The sequence below is a fragment of the Biomphalaria glabrata genome, chromosome 5 (genome assembly GCF_947242115.1).
Source record: "Biomphalaria glabrata chromosome 5, xgBioGlab47.1, whole genome shotgun sequence".
In the NCBI taxonomy this organism is placed as follows: Eukaryota; Metazoa; Mollusca; class Gastropoda; family Planorbidae; genus Biomphalaria; species Biomphalaria glabrata.
The window spans coordinates 10,196,801-10,210,105 of NC_074715.1; the positions used below are offsets into that span (position 1 = coordinate 10,196,801).

General features: G+C 33.0%; 1 protein-coding gene across 1 annotated transcript in view; it reads right to left on the bottom strand.

Annotated features, from left to right (window-relative positions):
• Positions 1-1,855: 1,855 nt before the first annotated feature.
• Positions 1,856-13,305, bottom strand: part of LOC106052369 (uncharacterized) — a 30,083-nt gene continuing 18,633 nt past the window's right edge. Inside the window, exons 15-21 of the mRNA XM_056029093.1 lie at positions 12,589-12,608; positions 12,341-12,433; positions 11,542-11,634; positions 9,060-9,128; positions 6,378-6,428; positions 5,556-5,618; positions 1,856-4,407 (exon numbers count right to left, since the gene is read on the bottom strand). Coding sequence (XP_055885068.1) covers positions 5,560-5,618; positions 6,378-6,428; positions 9,060-9,128; positions 11,542-11,634; positions 12,341-12,433; positions 12,589-12,608 — 385 coding nt within the window. The 3' untranslated portion in view covers positions 1,856-4,407; positions 5,556-5,559. The remainder of the gene's footprint in view (positions 4,408-5,555; positions 5,619-6,377; positions 6,429-9,059; positions 9,129-11,541; positions 11,635-12,340; positions 12,434-12,588; positions 12,609-13,305) is intronic.

Consider the following 13,305-nt stretch of genomic DNA (forward strand, 5'->3'; position numbering starts at 1 on the left):
CGTAATGAAATGAGTATATTTGCTGAGACTTGCAGTACATACAGCAACAAAAGCCATTCATCAACAAAAGCTTGCAATATATATATTTGGTGTTAAATTGCCGAACAAAAATCTTGAAGTCCATGGTTAAAAACTCAACAAACTCAAAAAAAAAAAGAAAGATATGAATTTCAATTTCTGTATCTGAAATAAAATGCGAAGAACAACAGAAAACAGACTTGAACACATAGGAGAAGAGAAAGAAGAGAATGGAGGAGATAGAAGAAACACAAATGTCTTGATGATTGGCCCCAAATCCGAGCCGAAGCACTGTTGCAGTCCTTAGCTCCACAAGGAGCTTCAATGATTGTCGGAAAAAAAAAGTCTAGAGAATTAAATCTTTTTTTTTTCTAAAGCATCATTAAGCCATTTTATTTAATATTTCACATGTCTGGATTACATTTAGTGGTACCTACAATCCGATTGAAGAATGATATTTTCTTGTTTATGTGACGAGGCAACATTTCAAAGAGAAGATGTTGTCTTTCTTCATAGAAAATGTATGCAGTACAGCTTGCTAAACATTCTGATTAGGCAAACTTTCATTACCATAATAGTTTCCTATTTGTAGTTCACTTATTCAGTAAGTAGACATGATGACAACCGTTACACTATGCTCACCACAAAACAAACATGCGACATTTTGTTGTTTTATGTCTGATCAGTTAGCCAATAAAATGTTTGAACTTGAAAATTAGAAAAATATATCTCAGCAACTGATCAAATATACATGGTAATGTACATTTTTTTTTAAATTATGAAACTAAAGAAAAATTAAGTTAATTTTTTAATCATGCTAATTATAATAATATGTCTTTATTATCCTTAAAGAAATATCTTTTACATTTGTGGATAATATCACAGTCACAGGTATGTACGGCGTTGCAACGAGCTTTTGGTCTAAGTTGCACATAGGTTATAACGTTTGGTTAGAGTTTGGTAAGGTCAGTATTGAGGCCTTCTATGACGATTATTTACAAAAACATTAACAAAAAAAAAAAAAAACAACCAAAAAAAAAACGAATTAGTTCTTTTTACCAAAGTGTCTCGCCATCATCTCATTTCGTAATTTTCACTAACATTACAATACACATTCTTTTTTTTTTTAAATAAAATTTCCCATAGCTGGTGTACAATGAAAAACTCATAGATACATAAACATTTTGCTTACGTCGGGCCAAATTCTCCACAGGTATCAGGTACAGGAGTTCAACGAAAAAATAAAGAAAGAATGCTTTGAAGTCTCTGTGGTGCGTAAACAAGTTTAGTTAAAATATTTCTTTTTTTTTATTTTGGAACACGTTGTATTTAGTTATTCTCTTCTTAATTACTGCATTACTTATTGATAGCAAAGTAATCACTCTTATAATAAAACAATAAGTAACCAACCTTATAAAGAATGATTTCTTTTTTAAAACGCGTACTTCTATTACTTGTTAACTTAGAGAAAGATTAAAAAGATGACGTTTGATTTTATCAAGATCGACACATTCTTTATAAAGTGTTTCAAAATTATCTTTGCACTAGTAAAGCAAACACATGAAAATACATAAAATCATAATTATATCAATGCTTTTTTTGGTTTTAAATTTTCTATTAGTTTTAAAGATGATAGAATCTGCCTAGCAGAAATAAACGTCAGCCATCAATAACTCGATAATAAAATTAAATAAATGAAAAAAAAAAAAGGGGGGGGGTAAGTATCTGTAATACCACACTACCTGGTAGAACATAATCTAGATCCAACACACGTAATAAAGTGTATAATTGAAGAAAGACACACACACACAAAATCAATTTTTCTTACATGAAACAGAAAACAAATCTGCAACAACATATTTTTAAAGTTTAAATGTATTTCGTTTGTCTAAAATAATCTATCGAAATGACGCTAAAATGTAGCTTCATTGTTTTTGTGTTAATGGTTATTGGCCTGGAGCTACTATGTGGATATTGAGGATTGTAATTTAAGTTATTTATCAAACATGACTTACATCTAGCCCTGCACAATGGCTGCACATGATTTATAGAAAATAGACTTTTGAAACAAAAAAAAATTGAATTATTACATTGTTTAATGCGTCTATTGTTACATCGAAAAGTGTCCAAGACAAAGATTTCGTACTGTAATACTGTTTAGTGAGTGTATAGGAAATATGCACACAGAGACACTGCCGTGTTAGACATACAGTTTGGTCGGTCTTCCTACTAAACATCAATCAACTCTACTAATGGACTCAATTAACCATAGAAATCTTTACTACAATGTATTTGACATTAATTTATTACTGTCTACTAAGAAGGACTTAAGCAATACTTTTGTGGTCTACATTTGGATTACGGTAACTTTAAAACTGTTATCCCTCTTCCTTCCACCTTCCCAACGTATCCAGCACACAACTCACCGTACAGAAGTCTTTTGGGGAGGCGGTTGTCTGGCATGCGGACTACATGTCCCGCCCATGGAAATTGATTATTACACTGTCACTAAGAGACTGTTATTTATAGCTATAATTTAAAAAAAAATGTGTAAAATGAATTACATAAATAAAATATAACAATTAGTCTCATTGTCATAATTTCTAAACGTTTAATACTTCCCCTTTCAAATTATTAGAAATTACATTTTTAGATTTAATTTTATATTAAGTTTTAAATTTAAAATAACTATTAATATTTTTGAATTCACAAATTATGAGCTTTAGCTAATGAGAACCTAATGCCTTATGGAGTTTGACAATATTACCTAAGACAGGCTTTTAATTACTAAGTGGTTATGTCCAGAATATTATTTTGCTTACTTCTTTAGTTTGTTGCAGCCTTAAATCTAGAAATAATAATTCCATTTCGAACTTTGCAGCTTAAACTCTGTGGGGCCTTAAAAATCTTTTTACTGATGACATTATCATGTAATTCTATTATTTTGTTTTCATATAACTCAGTTTGAAAATCAGAAACAGATGTATAAAAATATTTCAATTTTTAAATTGATTTCATCCTAGAAGTGAGTGAGTTGTCATTTCTTCATTGACCATCGCTAGATGAGTAGCATAGACATCGATATTCTCAGGTAGTAATTTATTTGTCAACAAACAAGTTCTAAATATATAACTCTGTTCTTCAAACTTTTTGACAAAAGAGATTTAATGCCTCAATAAAAGAGACTATGATTATGTTTGTATCACTAAAAGCTCATTTATTTCTTTGCAAAGGTTTGTTTAATTTGTGTGATATGTAAAACAAATCTTCTCTAAACTTCTTTAAGACTGTTGAAACTCACTTTGTCTGTTTTTCTGTCTGGTTAAAAGTTTGTACACCTTATTTCATCCACACCCAAACTCAAATGAAGCTGACATTTTTCACAATTATTTTTATTACCTGACAACACAATAATCAATAAACACACACACAATTAGTTAATTCACTATTGGTAATTACTTTTTTTCTTTGGTATCGAAATAGGGAAAACAATTTTTCTTGATTGATGTGGTGTCATAAGTTTAATTAGCCCCCTTTATTCTTTGGAGATCGCCGCTTTAAAGTTTGAAGCTAAAAATAGATAACTAATTTGCTGGCATAGTGGTTAGTGTGTTGACTTAAGGAGGCTTGACCTTTTAAGTTAGAATTCAGGTCTTCAAATTTTTTATTTAACAAGTGATCACGGTCACATTTACACAAAGACTCTTTTTTTTAAAAAATAAAATTGTTAACAAAGATTGCAAAACTGTAACGGCAAAACAAATGATAAATAAAAAATACAAATATTTACTTCATTTTACATCAAGTTGTACTCACTTTTCTCCGTATAACAAATTTGTCAAATGTGTGTAACTGTATTCTATAAAATGTTTACACGAAATACACAAAATTGCCTTATAGCTGATAATTCTCCTATTACATTCGGATCTTAGGAGGCACGGTGGATGAGCGTTAAAGCGCTTGGCTTCCGAACCGAGGATCCCGTGTTCGAATCCTGGTGAAGACTGGGATTTTTTATTTTGGGATATTTGATCATTATGTTCACCTAGCTGTAATCGGTAGCTGACATTAGCCGAGGAAAAGTAAAGGCGTTGTTCTGGCCAGATGACACCCTTGTGAAAAGTAGGCCACTGACACATCATCATCTGCTTATTACTTGGCTTGGTACAATAAGCGGATTATTCAGAAACACCTAAAAGTTTAAAATGTTCAGTGCATGATATAGTTGTTTACAATATGCAAATAAAAGCAAACATATAACAAAAATGATACACATTTTAAATGTTCTTTTTGTGTCCATTTAGGGAATCATATAGTTTCGGACGATGTAAGAAGAAAACCATTTATATTTCTCTTGAAACACCTAAAACTTTAGGTCCGATTCATTTTCTGAAAAGAAGAATCAATTATTTTTTAAAATAAATATCTACCTATCTATCTATCTATAAAAAAAAAATCACAAAATATTCACACATTTAAACACAATTTTAAAAAAAAGATTTTTAATCAAGTGATTCATGTTTTTATTAGTAAAAAATGCTTGCAAGACCTAGACGCTGATTGTAGAGCTAGAGGAGAATCTTTGTTATATACTTGAGATGCTACAGAATGATCATAGGCATTTCAATTAAAGACTGCATCACAAACAAAGAGATTTGAGGCAAGGTTACTACTGCGACTGAAACCCCACGAAGACCTGATAACTATTGTATAAAAACACAAAATAAAACTGTATGGCCATATTACAAGGTCTTTGGAGATCGCAAAGACCCTCCTTCAGGGGACAGCTCCAGGAAAAAGAAGAAGAGTCAGACAGAGAAAGCGATGGGATAAGAATGGGTCTGTCTTTGAAAGCAGTTTTATTCAAGGCAAAAGACAGACAGGAATGGAGAAAGACGGTTGACAAATCTATGGCCATATTACAAGATCTTCAGGGCTCGCAAAGACCTATTTTTAGGGAACAGTACCAGGAAAAAGAAGAAGAGGCAGACAGAGAAAGCGATGGGAAGGCGACATAAAAGAATGGACGGGCCTGCCATTGAAAGAGGTTCTAACTAAGGCAAAATCAAGTGAAATGCAGAAATACGGTTGACAAATCTTGCATGGTGCCTCAATGGTCCAATAGACTAAAGGATAGGTCAAGGTAAAAGGTAAAAGAAGCTAAGAACGGTTGGGCAAAAGGATAATAATTATGTAACAATCCCAGAAAGTCCTTATATGGCACTATAAAATGAGAAAATTTCACAAGGTTTGTTCAGTGTTCATCATTAAGTGGCTATTATTATGTAATGAGTTGTTATTTATCGTTAGTACCTTCACTCAGCTTTATTTATTCAACTATAATATAATATTAAATTCAGCAATGGATTAGTTGTTGATAAAAAGTATTAAACTCAAAAACAAATGCACATCTACTCTTCATTTCGTATCTTTAGTGCGTTAAAAGAGTGACGCAGAAGTGCATCCTTATTTGCATAAGACAAAACGTGACAAAACGATACAAAAATTAACCATTGAAATAGAAGACAACATTTTACCGTTTTAGCTTAAACTTGCACAAGTGTGTTCGAATTTGTTTTTATTTTCTGTCTCTGACCAGCCTATTATGTTAGAATACATAGAACTATACTTACAAACATATTGTTATATACATTGTATTTAATTATTTTTAGAATAATAAGTATATTTAATTACGTACAGACATTATCTATTCATTACATTATCAATCAATCAATCAATCAATCAATCAATCTGTCTATCTATAAAGCTATCTATAAATCTATCTATCTATCTATCTATCTATCTATCTATCTATCTATCTATATTTATGTCTGTCTGTCCTAAACATGTGTATTTGTATGAATGTATGTGTTATGGTAACTGTGTGTTTGTGTTTTTATTGTGATGGTTAGAAGATGTTAACTATTGGTTGTGGCTGTGCAGTAATAATGATGCAAGAAAAGCAGCATTGTCGTCAGACAGATATACGATTTGATGTAATACATACGATTCCACATTGCCAGAGTAAAAAGAAGTTTTTTGTAGTGAGTTAGATTTTGCTCATTTTATATAATTACTAAAATTGCATTCACTTCATTTTATCTGGAGTTAAATTTGTCTATATTGTAATAAAAGTTTAGTTTATTTAGTTTTGTTTACAAAAAAAAAATAGTCAAAAATTAAAAGTTTTTTAAAGTCAATATATAATACGCCTACAGCAACTAAGTTGTCTACCAGCAGTTTGGTGATACAATAACCATCCACAACAGTCTGAATGTGTATCTGCCTCTTTTCAATCACTATATAATTATATCCATATATAAAAACAAATATGTATGTATAAATGAATATGTACATACCTATTAACTCTAAGTATGAGTTATTTTCTCTCTCGCTGCTTGTTTGTCCATCTACATCATTAAAATAAAAGTATGTTGTTTTTTTTAAACGTATGATAATAAAACCAAATGTATTTTAAATACATAGAAACCATTGCATATAATATATTACGATATTTAATAAATATGGAAGTAATACAATACAACTAGGCCCCAGTTGCTGAATAAAAAGGAGTTTTATACCATTTAAATATATCTCCAACTGACCAAATCCTGAATGTATGTATCACTCACAAGAATCACTTGTAAAATGCTAGAACATAATGTTTTAAATACAATAACAAAATTTAATAAAACACTCAGAATAACACAAAGATAAACGCAACTTTTCGCGTTCCATATGCTAGAACAAATTTTTAGAAATGCTTCTTCTTCCCAAGTTCTATTAGAGCATGCAATGGGTTCACTAAGCCAGCTAGGAAAACCAATGACTTGTCAAAATTTAAGACATTGGTTAGCATGCATAACTAGATTGACCTAGGAACACGCGTAGGACGTAATCATCTTCTTTTTTGAAGTAACGTCTATGTTTAATAAGATAAGTTATACATAAAAACACATTATCTGTATCAACACTGTACATGATTAACATGATTAAAATAAACATGTCCTTTTTCCATGCTAACATGGTTTACGAAACAAAGATCACTTGAAACTCCACTAATAGGACAAATTGATGATTTTTAAAGGACAACAATAAGCAAAAAGATGTAATGGAATTAGGCGTTTCCAAGGCATTTGACAAAGTTCAAAACCGTAGCTTGATTAAAAATATTTATGCTTTACTGGTTCATTACAAAAATGTTTTAGGATATGGAGAGAAGAAACTATAATAATAACTGGCTCCGAATCAACACCAATAAGAGTAAACTTAGGTGCACCCCTAGGAACAGTTTTAAGCCCAGTAGGCCCTACTCTTTGGAATTTTCATAAATGACCTACCTAATTGCATTCGTTACGAAGCGACAATCAGATTATTTATAATTATTCTAATATAATAAAAACAAAACAAGATACAAACATTTTACAAAGAGAGTACGAAGAATTATAGCAATGGGAATCAAATAGGAACAAGACTTTCCACCCAGAAAGAAAAATCAGATATTGAGAGAAACAAAATCATTTTTTTTATTAATGGGAAACCAGTTACACAGACTAAAAACTCTAAATACCTAGAAAGTTATCATAAAATATCTATATTGACAAAGTTATTTAACAGAGCATTAGGGTTTATGAAAATATATTTTTAGAATTTAAACAAATAGGTAAAACTAAAATGCTTTTTAACTTTAGTTAGGCCAAGATTAGATGATTAGTACTCTGTTCAGAGCAGATCAGCTCAAAGAAACATTAAGAAAGTAGAACAGGTGCAAAATACAGCCCTGAGATTTCAAACAAACGAAGATCCACATATGACTAGAGTAACTCCATTGGAAAGATCTCTAAAATTAGAGACGCTTCAGGTCAGAAGACTAAAAATTACAGAAGTAATAATATATTCAATACTGAACCTTAATTTATAAATAAAATACCCAGAAAGACATAAAAGACAAAGACATGTTTCTTATTCCAAAAGCTAAGACAAAGTCGTACATATGCTACATCTTGCTAAGCGGCACTAAAACATGAAATGGGTAGCATAAATCAGTTAGGAAAACCAATGACTTAGCAGAGTGCAACATATGCTGAATAGCATACTTAACTAGATTAATACACACAACACGTAAACTATAATTATTCTCTTTTGAAGTAAGGTCTACAATTTAAAACATGACATGATTGACCTTGGGAAATTCATATTGCTATTGCCTATTAAGATAATAAAAACTTTCATATTTTTGTTCCAAGAATCATCGTTTGGATGCATTACATCTTCCTACAATATTTTACACGAATATCTGTAGCCATGCTAACAAATCTTACATTTCTCCATATTAACTGTTCATATAATGTGTGATTGCCTGCCATTAGACACAGACGATTCCGAGTCTTTATTCTAGGCCGTGCCGGTAGCAATGTTGTGAACTCCATATTGGGATTATACTTGACACATAATGTACTAATACTTCTTTCAATAACTTAAAGAGACGCCAATGATCAATTAACAACAAAATATATAACTTTAATAAAAGTAATCCGGGTATCTGTAGCTGAAGACAACACATCAACTGTTAATTAAATGAATTTACATATAACTATGAAAACTGACTTCTATATTACTCATATCGTACGACTAGGCTCCATAACTCAGGCCTTGACAACAACAATAACAAAACTTCAAGCGCTGTCACTCTGTCCCAACCAATAAATAGACCAATGAAAAAATAGCAAATAATAATAAATAAACATAGAATTCCATAAATCCTACAACCAATGTTGTATTAAATGCTGTTTACAATCTTATATACAAACATAATCACCACAATCAATAATAATAATTTAGTTGTTGGATACCTTGATTCTCAGGCCAACTGCCAGTAGCCTATTTCTTACCCTAAACTTTACACGGAAAACGATAGTATTGGTTACTGAAAGTATCATACACAAATAGATAGATTTGTCTGACTGTCTATCAATAGTTCTATATTTACATACAAACAGACATGCATAAAAATATGATAAGGTTGAGAAAAATATAAATACCTATTAGCTCTAAGTATGGGTTATTTTCTTTCTCGCTGTTTCTGTGTTCATCTACTTCATTGAATTTATCTATGTAAACATTTTTTTATTAAAAACATGCATGTGAAAATACCAATAATAAACGTAAAGCCAAGCAATAACTTGTGTTCGCCTTATTGAAATATTTTATTAAATCTGCCATGAATTTAATAAAAGAATAATAGACAGTGAAACTACAAATACGAGATTGAAAGAAATGGAGATAAAACAAAGAGTTATAATGGATCACTATTATTACGGAAAACAATTTAGAATAAAAAGAGGATGAATTAAGGCTTTCTTTGGCATGATCAAGTTTAAATAGCCTTAAGAAAGATGGGTAGGATAGGCAAGATTGGTAGGATGGGCAGGATTGGCAGGATGATCAAGATTAGCAGGATGAGCAGGATGGGTAAGATGGTCAGGATTGGCAGGATGTACAGGATGGGTAAGATGGGCAGAATTTGCAGGATGGATGGGATGGGCAGGATGGGTAAGATGGGCAGGATTTGCAGGATGGAAAGGATGGGTACGATGGGCAGGATTTGCAGGATGGAAAGGATGGGTAAGATGGGCAGGATTGGCAGGATGTACAGGATGGGTAAGATGGGCAGAATTTGCAGGATGGATGGGATGGGCAGGATGGGTAAGATGGGCAGGATTTGCAGGATGGAAAGGATGGGTACGATGGGCAGGATTTGCAGGATGGAAAGGATGGGTAAGATGGGCAGGATTGGCAGGATGTACAGGATGGGTAAGATAGGCAGAATTTGCAGGATGGATGGGATGGGCAGGATGGGTAAGATGGTCAAGATTGGCAGGATGGGTAAGATGGGCAGGATGGGTAAGATGGAAAGGATGGGTAAGATGGGCAGGATTTGCAGGATGGAAAGGATGGGTACGATGGGCAGGATTTGCAGGATGGAAAGGATGGGTAAGATGGGCAGGATGGGTAAGATGGGCAGGATTTTTGCAGGATGGAAAGGATGGGTAAGATGTACAGGATGGGTAAGATAGGCAGAATTTGCAGGATGGATGGGATGGGCAGGATGGGTAAGATGGTCAAGATTGGCAGGATGGGTAAGATGGGCAGGATGGGTAAGATGGGCAGGATGGGTAAGATCGTGAAGATTGGCAGGATGGGTAAGATGGGCAGGATGGGTAGATGGTCAAGATTGGCAGGATGGGTATGATGAGTAGAATGGTTACTGGAATTATCATTATTTATAATTGCACAGCTCAGGCCTAACCATGTGTTACGCTGCTGAATTAAAAATATACATATATATTTCTTTAAAACGTTTCCCAACTAACAGGACCCAAGATGGACATTGTCGCGAAATCTTTTTTTTTCCTCACCTGTTAAATAACATGACAATGGCGAAAATAAAACTTTCCTTTTTTAAATATCAATTAAGATTAAATATTTCTGAGCAGCGGCGTTACTAGTATTGGTGTCACTCGATGTGGCAAAATATGTAGGTCACAGCTGGGGCTGAGCAGCCACGGGAAATACTGCATATATATATACATATATATATATATATATATATATATATATATATATATATATATAGATAGATAGATAGATAGATAGATAGATAGATAGATAGATAGATAGATAGATAGATATAAATGGCCTCCTTCAGTCGCGAAGCGACTATGGATCATCTCATGGAAATGAGATGAATGCGTGGGCATTAGCCCATACATCAGTTCCCCCTCTCCACGCAGCTGATGTATCCAAAGGAACGGCAGTGCCGATACAGTTTGTGGTCAGAGGCGTCGCAGGTTCTGCCAGAGTGTAGCACTGGGTGCTGCAAACTGCCTTAGGTTCGCCAGCTCCTGATTTTTTCTCAGGGTTGACTCCCGAAGCCTTTCCCATGATTAGGTATAGCTGCAAGGAAACAGAGGTTTGAATTCAGAGTTTTCCTTCTCCTAGGTGGGTAGCCAGCCATGGTTAACAAGCCCCCCCCCCCTGCCCGAAGCTCTCTGGTTTAGGCGCCAGTTACTCGCCTTTGCCCCTTCTCCTGTTAATGACAACAGTTCCGCAGGACTCAATATCTGAGCCACACGTGAAGCCCCGGAGTGGGACTGGTTGTCAGAGGCTATTTGAGACGCATGCCATTAGGAAACATTTTATAGGTAGTGGAGTGCTTACATCCATTACCACTTCCGGCAATGACAACCATGCAAAACACATATATATATATATATATATATATATATATATATATATATATATATATACATTTATTTATATGTATATACACATATATAGGGATACATCTACATATTTCCAACTTGGCTGTCGAACTTTGAGACGAAAATCCCTAGTGACGCCACTGCTCTTAAGTCCTAAGTCAAAATTCGAATAGCAATTATTAATAATAAAAAAGCATATCAAATCTTTCAGTACAGGATAAATGTATATCTTGTAAATAGTGTGTGTTTTATTATTTACCATTATTTACTGATACTTCTTCGCTGCCAATAATTTGATAGATTTCATTTTCAAAATACTCTGGGTGATCATAGGAATCTGCGTGTATATAGCCTGAAAAACATTTTAAAATACTTTTTCAAAAAAGATAATACCTCCTTTATACATCTTATAGACATATCAATTGCTAAATTTCTAGGAAAATCATATATTTATATATATTTCTTATATAATACAGACGTTACTTTAAAAAGGAAGATGATTAGCTCAGGCAACCCATTCCATGCTCTAATAGCACTAGGGAAGAAGGAATATTTGTACAAATTTGTCCTAGCATATGGGACGAGGAATGTGCCTTTATTTTTGTGTCTTTTATGTATAGTTGCTACTGTAATAACTTAAGTGAGGCAACTCAACGAGGCACATATATCTTTATTTACACGACATCACAAGTTCATAAAACATTATCTTTCTTAGTCACAGTCTTTTCACTTCGGCTCTCAACTTGGGCGGAAATCGTTCTCCTCTCTTCCTAATGTTGACATCCCTTTTAGTCTAGTTTATCACAGTGCGCACCTTCTAGCTTAGATGTCGGTGCGCATGGCATAGTTATAACACTACTTTACTTTTGAGTCTTCTGTCCTGAAGGCTTTCATAATTTAGTGATTTAGTGATATATATATATATATATATATATATATATATATATATATATATATATATATATATATATATATATATATATGAGTAATTTTGAAAAATAAAAGATATTTGCTCTGAATTGACCACAGATCTAATTGAAATCTCAAACACTTTTTACCATTGCTAACAATAACTTCTTCGTTGTCAACGACGTCATAGATTTCATTGTCATAGTACTCTGGTCGATCATACGAATCTACGACTAAATAACCTGGGGGGAAAAAAACATTCAGATACAAATGAGATCGACGAACTAGAGCTTATAACAATGCCCTATAATAACGTACATGTTTTAAAATGTATATATAGGCTATGTTCTTTAGTCGTGGAAGTACGTGTGTTATTTTACATCTATAAATTACGTACCTTCCGATGTACTGCCAGAGCTGAAAGAAAAAGTAAATAAAGGTCTACATTAATATTTACATTTAAAACAAAAGTGTAGATAACCAGAGGCGTAGCTAGGGTGGGTTGGAGGGTGATAATTTGAAAATGACCACCTGGCCCCCATTTTAGGGGGCTCCTAAATGATTGCTTTTACATTAAATATTACTCAAAATGTTTTGGCCCCCAAAAGAGGTCAGATCCCCGCCCCGCCCCCAAACGATTGCAAATTCCTAACTACGCCACTGTAGGTAACGATGGTAAATTGATGTTGCACGGTTGGATGTAGTTTAGGAATTTAGGGATACGACAATATTGTCATGCTGATTTTTATTTTTGAGAAAGTACTCAATATATATGTAGATAATGTATTTCAAATATAAAACATATGTGCTACTAAGTGAGATTGTTTCCAATGTTTAAACCATTTAAAATATAATGTAAACTTTAACTCGTGAATTCAATGTTGGACATATCTGATTTGATAGATCTGAAATAGGTTTGATCAAGTTAAAAAGATATATTTATGATAAACTTATTCAAAAGCCCTGTACAGCATGGACATTTTCAGTAAGATAACCGAAAGTAGACGTTGCATTTTTTTTCAAGCACCATTTTATTATAAAGTTAAATTATAAATAGCCCTTTAATTTTTGGGATGTGCATCTTTTAATGCAAGTCGGGAAGACATACGAAACG